This window comes from Lathamus discolor, chromosome 2, assembly GCF_037157495.1.
Source record: "Lathamus discolor isolate bLatDis1 chromosome 2, bLatDis1.hap1, whole genome shotgun sequence".
Classification (NCBI taxonomy): Eukaryota; Metazoa; Chordata; class Aves; order Psittaciformes; family Psittacidae; genus Lathamus; species Lathamus discolor.
This window is the reverse complement of record NC_088885.1, coordinates 152457460-152471342: the sequence shown is the minus strand read 5'-3', so window position 1 is coordinate 152471342 and position 13883 is coordinate 152457460. Positions and strand designations below refer to the sequence as shown.

General features: G+C 45.9%; 1 protein-coding gene across 2 annotated transcripts in view; it reads right to left on the bottom strand.

Moving 5' to 3' along the window:
- CCN4 (cellular communication network factor 4) overlaps positions 1-13616 on the bottom strand; it is a 36662-nt gene extending 23046 nt beyond the window's left edge. For both annotated transcript variants that reach the window (XM_065668990.1, XM_065668989.1), the window contains exon 1: positions 13455-13616. In XM_065668990.1, the coding sequence (XP_065525062.1) occupies positions 13455-13502 (48 nt within the window). In that variant the 5' untranslated portion in view covers positions 13503-13616. The remainder of the gene's footprint in view (positions 1-13454) is intronic.
- Positions 13617-13883: the final 267 nt, after the last annotated feature.

Sequence of the window (13883 nt, the reverse complement as noted above, 5' to 3'; positions counted from 1 at the left end):
GGTTAAACTGTTTGTTTTCTGAGGCATCCGGTAGGAAACACACAGCTGTATCAACAGGGAAGTAGAATCTGGAGTCAGAAGTGCATTTTTAAACTTGTCCTTTTCTCCCTCAAGTCGACTGAGGAGATGAACAGTTGAGATTAACAGTTTTTCCTCAAAAGAGAAAGACCTCGACTGTGCAACTTCTTCAGCAGCAAAGTACAGGGAGGGAAGAGAGCAGGCTCCATTGTGCTGGCAGCTGGGTGGCACCTATCAGTACTAGCATCCTCTTTCCAAGCTACCACAAAGAAATAAAGCCTATTCTAGGTTCAAGGAACTCACACAGTAGGAATCTACTGGCTTGAGGATGACTGATAGTTCCTAAGGTGGAACGGAGGCAGAAGCAGCCAGATCGCTGTGGTCCTGGCCTCCCGTGGCTGTCCATCCCTCAACATACACATCTACATTTCACCTGGTGTCCAGGACACTTTTCTCCTCTGTCCCCAGTTCTCCTTGGCTAAATAACCCTATGAAGCTATAATTTTGATTTCCTATTTCTCCATTTCTCCAGGCAAGCCCACAGCCTCAGAGGAGCGTCCACGTCTCATGGGTTTGAATTTGGATTCAGACACAGTGTAGAGAAAAATAGATATGAGAACACTGGTGTGAATCTGCTCTCAGGTTCCTGACCTACACAGAGATCCCATTACCTTTCCAAGAAAACAGTAGAATTCAGCTTTTTAACTGTAATACACAGAGGCTTACCCCTATTTCTGTCATAGAAACTGTTTATGTACTGTGTAAGCCTGGAACAATGTCAGAACACAGAAACACAAGCCAGAGAACCTTTTACAAAGGAACTGATGCAAAATGAGAAGGAATAACTTTTTCTCCCAATGCATTCATTTCGTATGACGACAAGTAACAATATCAAGCCTGCTGCAGACTGCACTGTAGCTGAGGGGAGTTTAGGGCTGACCTTTGGGGAGCAGAGTCTGATACCACATATTCACAAAGCCCACAAACACTAGCTCATCAAACCAGAAGGGAACAGATACTGCTGCTTTTTTTAGTGGCTTCTCAGAGAGGGTTGCCTGGGTTTTACATTCACACTGATACATCTGTCTTATTTTTCATCTTTCAGCGTGATTTAGATCCATAATATGGGGTTTTTTTCAGGTTTTACCCAATTCAAGGTAAATGCTGATCTATCATTTTACGCAGTAGATCTTAATAGCATCAGGTAATCCACAGAGGTAGCAGTTTGGTAAAAAGTAAGTGTAACCTGTATGGGCTGTACATCACTTGAACTTTATTAGCATTAAAAGGAAGTAAGATGACCACAAAATATTAAGAGATTAAAAGATATAGAAAAGCACTGGGGCTTTCCACAGGCAGAGGATGAAAAGCCAAGGGTAACTGCTAAGAGGCAGCAGGTACTTCATAACATTAAGATCATTCGGAATGACTACTGTTCAAATACCTCATATAGATTTATTTGATATTAGCGAGAAGGGAATTAAAGAATGAATGTTCCAAAACAGTGCTTGTTCAGCATGGAACTGTGGTTCATGAGGAAGTTCCCATCCACATTGAGATCATCTCTACAGCTCCGAATTGACGCTTCTTTCTAATAGTTGGACTCCTTGATAGTATCCTTTAAATAAAACCTTGAATTCAGATTCAAAATATTCCCCTCAATGTTTTCTCACAGTCGTCAAGTTTCCTAACATTGTCATGGACAATTCCTCTACATCTGGGTTTCCATGGAGCACCACATTTATAGACCTGTTACAGGAAGGATCCTTCTCTTGGCTGCTCACTCATGGCTAGGAACATAATACTTCCCTGTTCTGAAAATCAGCAGGGCTTGGCCCAGAATATTTGGCTTGCAAGACTTGGATAAAGGTGGTTAACTCATGTAAATTCACACGGCCATTGCATTACAACAGAGTTTTACAGCAGGCGTTTGCTCTGGAGTCCGGTATCAAGAGGAAACGGCCTGCGGCTGTGGGTGCACAGACACCCAGGTCACTAGTCTAGATTTAACGGTGTGGTCAGCCCCATGCTGTATCCCCAGGAACCAGCGTGTCCTTGATGTTGATGTGATAACAACATGATGTTCTCTCACCCACGTTTTGGCTGCCCATAGCAGGAGCTGAGCAGAGCATCAAGGCTGTCAGAATCGCAGAGAGCTCCAAGGGGAGCCTGGGGAGATCACCCACATAAGCCTCCCATGTGAAGCTTGAGAAGTGGGCTGATCCAAAACAACTTATGTAAGGAGCGTTTGCTTTTTTAGCAAGAACAGTCAGTAGAGTGCTGGCTGCACACAGCATCGTGTCCCATGTGCTGTGGAGAAGGAGGAGGGGGTGGTGGTGAGTCCCTCAACAGGGGGAACAGGCTGCTCCTGAGAAGTTGGCACAGAAACAGCACAAAGAGCAAACTCAGGCGATGAGAAGGAGCGGACTCAGAAGAGGTTGGAGCCATCTCTCAAGCCAAGCTGGGCTTTGTACGACAAACATTATTCCAGATACTCTTGAAGCTCAGAAAGCCCCCCAGAAGCATCTCTACATTCCCTCCCACCTCCAACAAAACACATTGCAAATGGGGAAGGAAGGAAAATAGAGAGGCCTGTAAATTTGCTCTTGACTTTACAAGATGCTGTGGACAAAACCACTGCTTTTTAATTAAATACAGTGGAAACTACAAGCAAGAAAATGAGACCACCTCCAAATTCATGAAGAAAAGAAGAAAAGGAGTAAAGTTACTAGTATAGGAAAATTACGTATTGTGCTGGAGAATTAATCCTCCTGCCCCTGAAGTCAGCGGAAACAGAACTGAAATTCAGGGCTTTGGTAAAAAAGATGGCAGATAATGAACCTAAAATAACTGGTGCAAGGAGTAAACGTGAAGGCTGATATACTCAGAGCTATCAGCTCACCGGATGGGAATGTGCACATGGCATTTCACAAGCAGAGCACGTCATTCTGTTCCTAGGAGGGTTTGCTCATGGTGGAAAGCAGCACTTTTCATAAGGATGAATTTACTGAATAACCCTGTTTCAGTTTGGGGCCCAAGAGGTGAAGTGACTGTCCCAAAGGCAGACAGGATGTCTGTGGCAGAGCCAAAAATAGCACTTGGGTTTCTTGTTCCTACACTGTAACCATACCATGATCCCTCCTCCTACACACAGCTAATAAACTTTGTTTAGTTCTTACAGGATGCAAAACTCCACTGACTCTCAGATGCTGTCTGTTCAGCAAAGTCGGTTGCTTCGTGTTTTGACTTTCAACAATCTCATGCACCTGATGCCTGCAAAAGGGCAAGGGTGCTTCACCTCTCCAACACCTTCAAACACATCAAATCAGTGGTGATCAGCAGTTTATAACTTCATGCATCCGTGCAAAGTGATGAAATGGGGCCTCCACGCATGATTCATTCTTGCCTGCATGCAGCTATGATACCTGCTGGGGCCCAGGTCTAAACCACCCAGGTGACAAGATCCCCATTTCTGACCCATATACCATGAATGGCATCAAATAAAACAAACAAACAAACAAATAAATCCCCAACCAAAACTCCTTTCTGCGTTTTGATCATGGACTAGAGGTCAGGTGTTATTGCAGCTCCACCACAACCCATTGTCATGTTGAGTCCCACATGCCGGCACTGAAGCATTTTGACAGGTCACAAGGAGAAAGTTGCTTAGATTTCATATCCATCATGCCTCCCAAAAACCCCACCATACGATCCCCATCACTTCCCATCCTAAACAGCCCCAGGATGGAAAGCGGCAACATCTCAGCCCTTAAGCAGTTAACGCTGCTGCTCGCATACATGGAGGAGAACACCAGCTGCGTGTTTTATCTCCAGGAGGATAAAGGTGAATTCCTATGACGAATGTCAATTTTGCTTGTCTCCTACTGGCTGTTGCTGGCTGCCTGCAGCCCGCAGCAAACCAAGCGGGAGCAGACCAGGCGCAGGTTTGGTCTCCCAAGCGCCCAACACGCGAGGGCAGTGTTGATGCACAAATAACAAGGCTGTGGTGATGCTCCCCGCAGCCCCGCGTGTGCTGAGCATCGCCCTGGGGCAAGGCTGCCCCATAGACACGGTTTGTGCCAGAAAAAAACACATTTGGGGAGTGTATGGGAGGGAGGTTTTAAGCCAAAATATTTATATCCGCACTGTTCCTGCTGCAGAGGCACTTCTTATCAGGGAGATTACCCTGTATGTTACAGGGTGAACAATAAAATAAGGATCAACACCTTCATGGTCCTACAGTTACATGGGAATGAGATAAATGCAATTCTTTAATTATCCTTCTATAAAACAGTACAATCATCGAGGACGGAGTGTTTGTGAAGGGTTCTCAACTGTATTCCCGTAATATCCATTTACTCCTCTAATCAAATAGTCCAGCCTCCCAGGTTGTACTTGGGAAAGTATTTTAATATAGCTGGGAGAGGGGGAACAGTCAAAACTGGCACAAACATTTCCTGAAGTGCAAACAGACAGCCTATATCATATGTATAGGAAAACTGGCACAAACTATAAAGAGATGGGGGGGCATGCATATGTGTATGTATGTGTGTATGTGCATGCACATGTGTATCTGTAATATGTATCTGTATATGTACATCATACAGAATTAAGGATATCATCTAAAAGAAGCAGAAGTGTCACATCTGAGCCTGAAACCAGGCACGTAGTGCATGGTTCCACCACAGACTCAGCAGCTCACCCACACCTGGGCAGCTTTGGTGGGCAAAGAATTCACCAGCCTACAAGAGCATGACCACACCATCTCTTTGGGGAACCCCAGTGCACTGAGGAAGCCTGGTACAGGGTTTGGTGCAAAATCTGGAAAAACAAGTCAAATGACCTCCAGAAATCTACTACCTCCTAGACATCAGCTTGAAGCTTCTTTAACCCCTTTGCCAGGCTTGTGGAGAGCAATGCTTCATAGAAATGTACAACTAAATGTAATATTAAAAATGCCCATGGCAAGGGGTTGGAACTGGGTGATCTTAAAGTCCTTTCCAACCCAAACCATTCCATGACTCTAGGTACACTTGGCACTCTGGTAAAAGAGTGAAAATTAATAGTGAATGATCTCCATAAATGAACTGCAGTGCTAAATAGCTGGGGTGTCATTATGTATTTAACTACAGTAACAATCATGCGTAGGGTCAAATGTGCAAGAAAAACAGAAAGAAGCCTACTGAATTCACCCTCATTCTCTCACGTCAATGTATATCAGCCCACACACAGATGCTGTGGGTATGACCTAGTCCTCCAAGACCAAGATCCAGCAGGAAACACTGCCAGCAGTGCTTATAAATAAATCACCTGCTGAATGGCCAAACGAGTTAATGGAACATGGATATTTTCCTAATTAGTTTTCCACCTTTTTTTTTCTCTTATAAAAATGTAAGCAAGGGGTTTTATAGTGTAATCCACTTGCAGATTCGCAGTGCTGGCTGCAGCTTCTGTGGTTTGGTCCTTCCTTGCTAAACAGCTAAAATGACCCAGCTGTTACTCCAAACCCAGGGAACTGGCAGCCTGCAGGCAGCCAAGTACATGTGCCAGCCACTCAGAGGAGCACTTAATTCCCCCCATATGGATTTCAATGTCTCTGCCTTCTTATCATCCCAGATACAGCAAGTTCCTTTAGCCACAGCAGATGTAAGCTGGTGATAACTGTGAGCTATAGCCTGCTTGGTCACCCAGGGTTATATTAGTGGACTTTAAAAACCAGAAAGGAGGATTCATAAATCCAAAACATACAGATGCAGAGTGACTTCTTGCACCGCAAATACAAGAATGCCAAGGATGCCATTTATCAGGCATGTCAGGGGCAATGACAGAAGTGTTGAGAACACAATCAAGAGATGCTTTAAGATAGTAATGGCGCTTCCTTGGGAAGACCCTCTGCAGAGCCCTGACACATTAGTTGTCTGCCCAGTGCAAGGAGGGTGGCTCCTTCCTGGGGCGAAATAAGTTCATCAGAGCCACTGCTTCAGGTATTGTCCCCAAAATGCATCAAAGTGGGTTTCAGCAAAGCCATGCTTCCTTCTTTTCTCTATAGTCTTCCTTTCACTGAGCAAGCATAAGTATATGGAGATGTGGAAACTTCAGCAAGAGAAAGAAACAATCTCCCACTCATCTTGGTGTCTCCTGTCATTAAAAATCTTCAGTAACAAAACACCAGAAAAGAAAGCAGGATGGAAAGCTGCAAACCCCGCAGAAACTGAAGTTTGAGCTGTGTTCAGAAATTCAAGAAATGGCAAAGTGCAACTGCTAAAAATTTGTTACCCTCTAACACAAAAATAAACATAAAATAGAATAATACCCAGCCAACCAAACAGCGTACCCAGAGCGATTCTGGTCAAAGTTGTGAATTCTTTGTGGTTTGCACTGTTCCTGTCGGCATGTAGAAGGTTTTGGTTTAGGTATTGTACAGAATGACAAAGTTGCTTGGCTACTACTGACTTTACTGTGCTCTTTCCATTGTATACAGATGCTGCATATAATATTTCCATGTTTCTAAATCTAATGTAGCTACTAAGTCAGTCAAGCTAGACAGCTGCATGCTGGAGATGTAATAATAAAATCAGTGCTTCATATCCACCTGGAAGCCTTTCACTGGAGATTACTTCAATAGGAAGGGAAAGGACAGGCTCGCCTTAGGATGGGACAAAGGAGTTAGTTTCAGCTCTAAGCAAAAGGTTTAAAAGCAGCCAAAGCATTACAGGTATTGTTAGTTCTGTATTGTTAGTTCTGTTCATCTGAGTGCAAGTGAAATGCTGGACCAAGTGATCTTGCTATGCTGCCCCATCATCAAGCACAAGGTGATTTTTCTTACAACATATTCCCAATCTTTAGGGCAAGCTCTTAAAAGAAGATCCTTTCTCAGGGCTGGAATTGCTCCATAGCAGCAACAACCTAACTGTACACATGTACACATAGCAGCATAGGGATCCAGATGACTCATAACCCTCCATGGATGAGGCATGAGCCCACAATTATTTCTGCAAATACCTCTCAGGTTTCCCTTTGGGCTCATTGCTTGCCATCCTGGAGTTCATGAAACTTGGCTTTCCAGCTTGCTCATCTCTCGTTTGCTTTATAGGTTAAGCAGAATGACAGACCCAGACTAATAAAACAGAAGAACAACGTGGGAGCTGTTGAGAAAGAGAAGAGGAACACAGAGATGACCACACAGTCCTGGAATGTGTTGCCAACCCAAATATTAGAAAATCATTATTCAGGTTGTGTTGCAAAGCTTAGCTCAAGTGTTATCTTCTCCCACAGCTGTTTTAGCCTAAAGGCTCTCCTTTCCTTCCCCATCCACAACAGTTGTTTGTAGTTGGCATCCACAGAGGTGAAAATGCCTTTTCTCCCTTCTACTTTCCCACACCTAGCTCAGATGCAAGGATGCAAGTCAAAGCCCAGCAGCAGTCTATTAGAAGGCATAAGGCATTAAAAGGACTCCAGAAGCTTCACCCAGGATGCCAAAATAAGCAGCAGCCAAGAGGGAAACACAAAAGGTTTCAGTGAGAAAGCAATAAATAACAGAGGGACCAATGGGCTGGGAGACCATCAGAGTGCAGGGGAACAAAGTGATCCTCACCCACAGCTGGAAACCCAGAGCAGCAGTGGAGAGCACCCACACAGAGCTGCCAGCCCGCAGCAATGGGAGGCTGAAGGTAACTCACCTCAGGATGCAGCAAACCCTGGGTGGGACAAAACTTGGAAGGGGGAATGATGGGGAAATTGTAGAATCATAGAATCATAGAATTATATAGATATAATAACCCATAGGGTTGGAAAGGACCTCAAGATCATCCAGTTCCAACCCCCCTGCCATGGGCAGGGACACCTCACACTAAACCATCCCACACAAGGCTTCATCCAACCTGGCCTTGAACACCGCCAGGGATGGAGCACTCACAACCTCCCCGGGCAACCGATTCCAGTGCCTCACCACCCTAACAGGAAAGAATTTCCTCCTTATAATTGGGTGCTGTAAGGCCAGCCCAAGAAACTGAGACTGGATTCTTAGTGGACATCAGAACACAGAAAGAAAACAAATGTGTAGACTTTGTTTAGGCCCATCTCTGATGAGGTGACAGCTCTAAGTCAAAGTTTCTAGAACAGAAACAGAAAATTCTGCTTTTAACCTAAGGACCCTATGAATGAGGATGGTTGAGATATATGAAAGCAAAGGGGAAATCAGGGGGAATGTTACTACAGGGTGCCAACCTGCACCTCCTGGTAACAAATCTGAAAGGCTGAGGAAACCTTACCCTGCTTTCTGGTCCACAGCATGAGACACTGTCAGGTTTGATACTCACATGTATCTTCAGCTGAAGCTGTGGGCGTTCAGCTTTTGCCAAGCCACCATTGCCAATGTCCACATACATGATACTACAGCTTCATTTGCACTTGTGTGTGAGAGCCAGGGCTGTCCAGACAGGAATGCTCAAGACCCCTCTGGGACACTAAGGCCATCCAAAAAGAGCAGTTCTCAGAAAGCTGAGCACTGGCAAGATGCTAAAGCAACTCTTAATAGCTCAGCATGAGAGCCCAGAGCTTCTGAAGAAGAAGCCAAATGTCCCATGTGGTTGTGGAAGACTTCTGAACTTTCTGACCAGTGCCTTTTCATGGCACCTGGGGAAGGCAGGAGAAGATGGAATCATAGAATGGTTTGGGTTGGAAAGGACCTGAAGATCATCCAGTTCCAACCCCCCTCCATGGGCAGGGATGCCCCACTCTAGACCAGGTTGCCCAAGGCTCTGTCCAACCTGGCCTTGAACACTGCCAGGGGTGGAGCATTCACCAGTTCTTTGGGCAGCCTGTCCAGTGCCTCACCACCCTCATGGTAAAGAACTTCTTCCTTAGATCAAACCTGAACTTCCTCTGTTTTAGTCTAAACCCATTACCCCTTGTCATGTCGCTACATAGACAATTCTTTCTAAGGACAGACACCCCATAGCATCATGTAAATCCCATCCTTTTGCTAAAACCCACAGCTATTGTTCTGAAGTAATGCCTTTCCCTTGAGAAGCCTCACTAACAAAGTGCTCACACTGCAGCAGTCCTGCTGCAGTGTGAAATGGGGACAGGACCTGCACAGGGGATGCAAACAGGCAGTGCCACAACTGCGAGGGGATGCGGAAGCCCGCTCCTGTCCCCAGCTCTGTCTTGGTTAATGTTGGCAAAGAAGCTGTTGCACACTGGCAGCTGATGGCAAATTCAAAAGCTGATAGGAGAAGGTATGAAGAAGCTACTCTTCACAAAAACTCTGTGTGTGTTTGTGCATTTAGGAGGCATCTTCGTCAGGGACAGACTTGGGTCGAGCTCTGATTCATGTGAAGCACATTTAGCGCTGCCTTCAGGATGTTGCCTTGGCAATAATTTCATTCTGCAAGTGGATTTGTGAGGGGGATGCTGACAAAGGATCAGTTTTGTGAAAGCCCTGTGTATGATGCAGCCACAAGATACTTATTTGCATAGCTGAATCTTCAGGTGCTATAACCAGAGCAATTTTAATCTACATCCTACAATGGGAATGTAGGATAGGAGCCCTTCTAAAGAGAAGTGTATCAAGCCAGATAATCAGATGCTGTCAAGGTGGGGCAGTTAGAGGGACAAAACACATCAACTTTGAATCTACACTGCCTGAGATTACCTATATATCATTATCCATGTTGTGAGCCTGTAGCCTTCTTTAAGAAGCACTCTGTAGATAAACCTCAGCTCAACTCCCCTGGAGAGAAACAGGATTTTTGCAGGCAAGAATAAAGGTGTCTGGAACCTTTAGCATTAGACAACATATGAGCTGCCAGCAAACAAGTAGATAAATTAGTAAATCAGCTTTTTCTTTATTTGTTGGGTGTTTTTGGTTCACATTTGGTCAGAATGTGGTTTTGCCTGGAAGAGCCCAAAGAAATGTAATCATTTTTTCCTGCCACCAAATCCACACATTTTACAAATGAAATTCTTGGCCTCACATCTGTGCCAATAGGTCTTATAAAAAGGAGAAGGAAAAACCACACGTTATGGTTCTTAAACCACTTTCCACACAGCCTGGGGCAGCCCTGAACTTGGGTCATTATCAGTGAGATCAATGCTCACAGAGGAGAGGTGCCTATATAAAGTCATCTTTGAGCATTTTTCTCCTCCCTGTCACCCACTAAAGCCATAAGCCTGGTGTTTGCATGCCATGACGCCATCATATCAAGTGAGTGTCAATACCTGCTAGTTGATGTGATGGAGAGCAGTACCATTCTTTGCTATTCAACCTGCTACTTTCCATCACCAGTAAAGTCTGCAGGTTTGCATTTACCCCCTTTCCTTATTTTAGATTTCTAATCCACACACTACCCATCCCTTCACTTCAATATTTTAGAAACCTCCAGTGTTGTTCTTTCTATGTAATCTCCTTTTCTCATTTTCTACAAAGTGCAGAATAGCTTTTCTAACCATCACCCTGGTTTGGGACATTTCAACCAATCTGAATAAAGGGTCTCCTATCTGCTGAGCCATCAGGGCTGAAGATCCTGGCTCTGATTCCTCAACGTGCAGCGCTGAAAGGAGCCAACACATCCAGTCTTGCTGCAGAAATGACTCAGGCACTGAGGAATCTCAGCCTAGTTGATGGGACTTGGGCTCCCATGGTCTTTGCCCTTCCATCTATGAAAAAAAAACCACCATATTTTAAGAGATGCTTGAAAACTTGTGCCTGAAATCTCAGCTATGCTCAGCCATTTTTCTCTTCCCAAGCCCATCATCTGTGCAGTTGGGCCCTAATAAAGCATCTTGTTGATAGAATTGTTTAAGAACTCAGTACTGGGAGACATGGGACAATCTGGCAGAACCTTCTGAAATGCCCTTTGAGACCTGCCTGACCTTCCCATATTAACTCCTCTGTCTTCCTAGAACAAGCATATGTATTCCCATTATATTCCAGATAGTCAACCCTCCTCTTTCCCAGTGGAGCATCTTTTTCTGTCCATATTCCTTTATACATGTGAAGAGTGACAAATCTCCAGGGAGACCACAGAGCTTTTTGCCTGTGCACAGTGACCTGCCTCATTTTACCACTGCATGGAGGTCTCTGAAGTGCTGGAAAGATCTTTATTACAGTTGTGATGATGCCACCAAAGATACAACACAGCAGACAATGAGTGCCAGAGCCTTACCAGCACTCATCTGTTATGACCCATGTTACTTAGCTAAGATCTCTCTCTAATGAACATGGTGGACATGCCAGATGGATATTCACAATTTCCCACATCAATTGCAGCATCCCTTGCTCCTTCAGACATCATCCCCTTAAGCGAATCAGACTAAGCCTGCTCTTCTCCCAAAAGTCCTATAAGTATTACAAAGACTAATACCACCTCCCCAGTCCCTCTCACCAATCCATGCTGTACACTCTCTTCATCCCTGTTCTCCCACTCCTTTATGTATGCCAGATAGAAATCTGCCTTTCATCTGCCAACCAACCCCTCATCACAGGCCAGTTCTGGAGTCAAAAAGACCCACAGAAAGCCAGTTCATTACTGGGGAGAAATCACCCTTACTCAATGAAGCACAACCTTCTAAGGTCCAACTCAGAGTGTGTGTGTGTGTTCAGGAGGCAACAGTGCTCCTGAGATGCTCTGGACAGGCACAACTTCACCTGCTCCATTCAACCGAGAGCTTGAATTTAAACCGTCAAGACCCAGGACTCTTTTGAGACTACTTTTGATATAGTTTAAAACTCTTTTTTATATACTCCTTGGACCAAACATGTTGCCAGCAATATTTGGCTTGTGCTCACTTACCCCCACAGCAGGCACGTGTCTGTGTGCACTCACACATACCTCTGTGCCACAGCATCATGTTTTACAAACATCTTTGCTATCAGTTGAACCCAGGACAACCACTGTAAAATTAACGAGGCTCATGCTCCTCTGCCCTAGTAACACTATTCTCCCTCTGTGTGACTTTTTACTTGCTCAACAAAAACTGAGTCAAGAAGCAGCTTACCTCAGAGAGCACAAGAGGTGCACTTTGTTTGTTTGTTGCCAGGTTTGGTTTTTGTGTTGTATTTTGTTTGCTAGAAGAGGCACCGTTATCAGTCCATCTCAGCACTCACACAGGACTTATCGCTTCACCATCTGCTGTCTCACAGGTGTGTCTGGTGCACCACATCACCCGTAACACTTTTTCGCTTTATCTCACAACACAGAAGCCGACCCTTGATGCCAGCAGCCCTACAAAGCAAAGTACCCCCTATGGAAAGCAAGTGATGTTACCCCCCTTCCAGCAGAAGTGATGCTCAGACACAGCTTCACATGTCTCTGGCTCAGGGACTGTCCCAGCCTCCAGCATGGTGGCTCAAATGGGTCCCTTAGGATCCACCTCACTTTCTGGGTCCCCAGGGCTCCCTGAGCTTAGAATTGTGTCCAGGAATGGGGTTGAGGATGGGGATGAGAACGAGGATCAGGGACACTGAAGGTCCCGACGTGGCCGCTCGGTCGCAACAGGCTCTCCCGCACCCACTGTCGTGACAGTCACCGTCCTGGGCACCACAGCTCGCAGTTTCTCTCCCCCGGGGATTTTACACAGGAGGCAGGCACGCACCGGGAAAAAGCAAACAAAACGCGAACACCTTCCTGAAACGAGCGGCTTCCCCATACAGGTCTTTCCAAAGAGAAGGCGAAGGGAAGCGGCTGCTGCTGCGTGGACCAGAGATCGGGAGAGGGGGAAACAACCTCCTCCTGTGCCGGCAGCGGCACACCTGCGGCTGCGCTCGCAGCCCCGGTCCCTGCTGCGGCCCCGACCCCTGCCCCGGCCCCGCGGCGGGACCTGCCCGGGACCACTCCTGCCCCTACCCCTTCGGGCACCGCCGCCCGCAGGGACCTGCCCTGGCCCCTACCATCCGCTCCCCTGACATCCTCACCCTGTTACTGCGGGCAGGAACAAGAGCGCTTCTCCTTACTTGGCTTCCCAGCACAAACAGGAGCGATGAAAAGAGTAGAAATGGAAAAATAAAACCCTACACAAACAAAATACCCCACACTACAGGTTTCTGTGCAGATCCCTCAACTCAGAGACACTTCTGCACCCCTTCCTTTCCCTTATTCCTTTCTCTTTTCCTTATTCCTTTCTCTTTTCCTTATTCCTTTTCCTTATTCCTTTCTCTTTTCCTTATTCCTTTCCCTTTTCCTTATTCCTTTCCCTTATTCTTTTCCCTTTTCCTTATTCTTTTCCTTTTTCCTTATTCATTTCCTTACTCCTTTCCTTTTTCCTCTCCTTTCCTTTCCTCTATAGTTCATCTTTCTCTCCTCGCTCCCACATCTCCCACCTCCTTTCCAGTGCCCACCTTCCCCCATGCAGACGCTCAGATCTCCCAGCCCACCGTGCATTAAACCCAAGTGTGTTTGCAGAGGACGAGTCTCTCCTGCAGTTTCCAAACTCACCTGCAAAATGCTGCTTGTTGCTAGAATCCAGGGCAAAAGCCACCTCATCCCTGGAAGCCGGGATTAAATACATTGATTGAACCCAGCTTTAGAGCCGTTTTGAACAGAAACACCACTTTGGGGAATGCAGAGCAATCCCAAACCGGCAACCCAAGCCTAGGCACTCTGCCTTTTTCTCTTGGCTCTTTGGGGGTTTTATTAAAGACAGATCTGACGTCAGGGTGAAGGACAAGCCCTGCATTTTTCCTCTGGAGAAACTTTTCCTGCCTCCACTTCTTCATTTTTGTGTGTGGTGTTGTCCCACCTCCTGCATTTCAGTCTATCGCCGTTAGCCAAAGGGCTCTTAAAGGGAAAGCTGCAGCGCCGTGCTCCAGCACGCTGTGATTTCAGCGTAGCACTGAAATGCTCGGAGCTTATCCCTCACGTTGC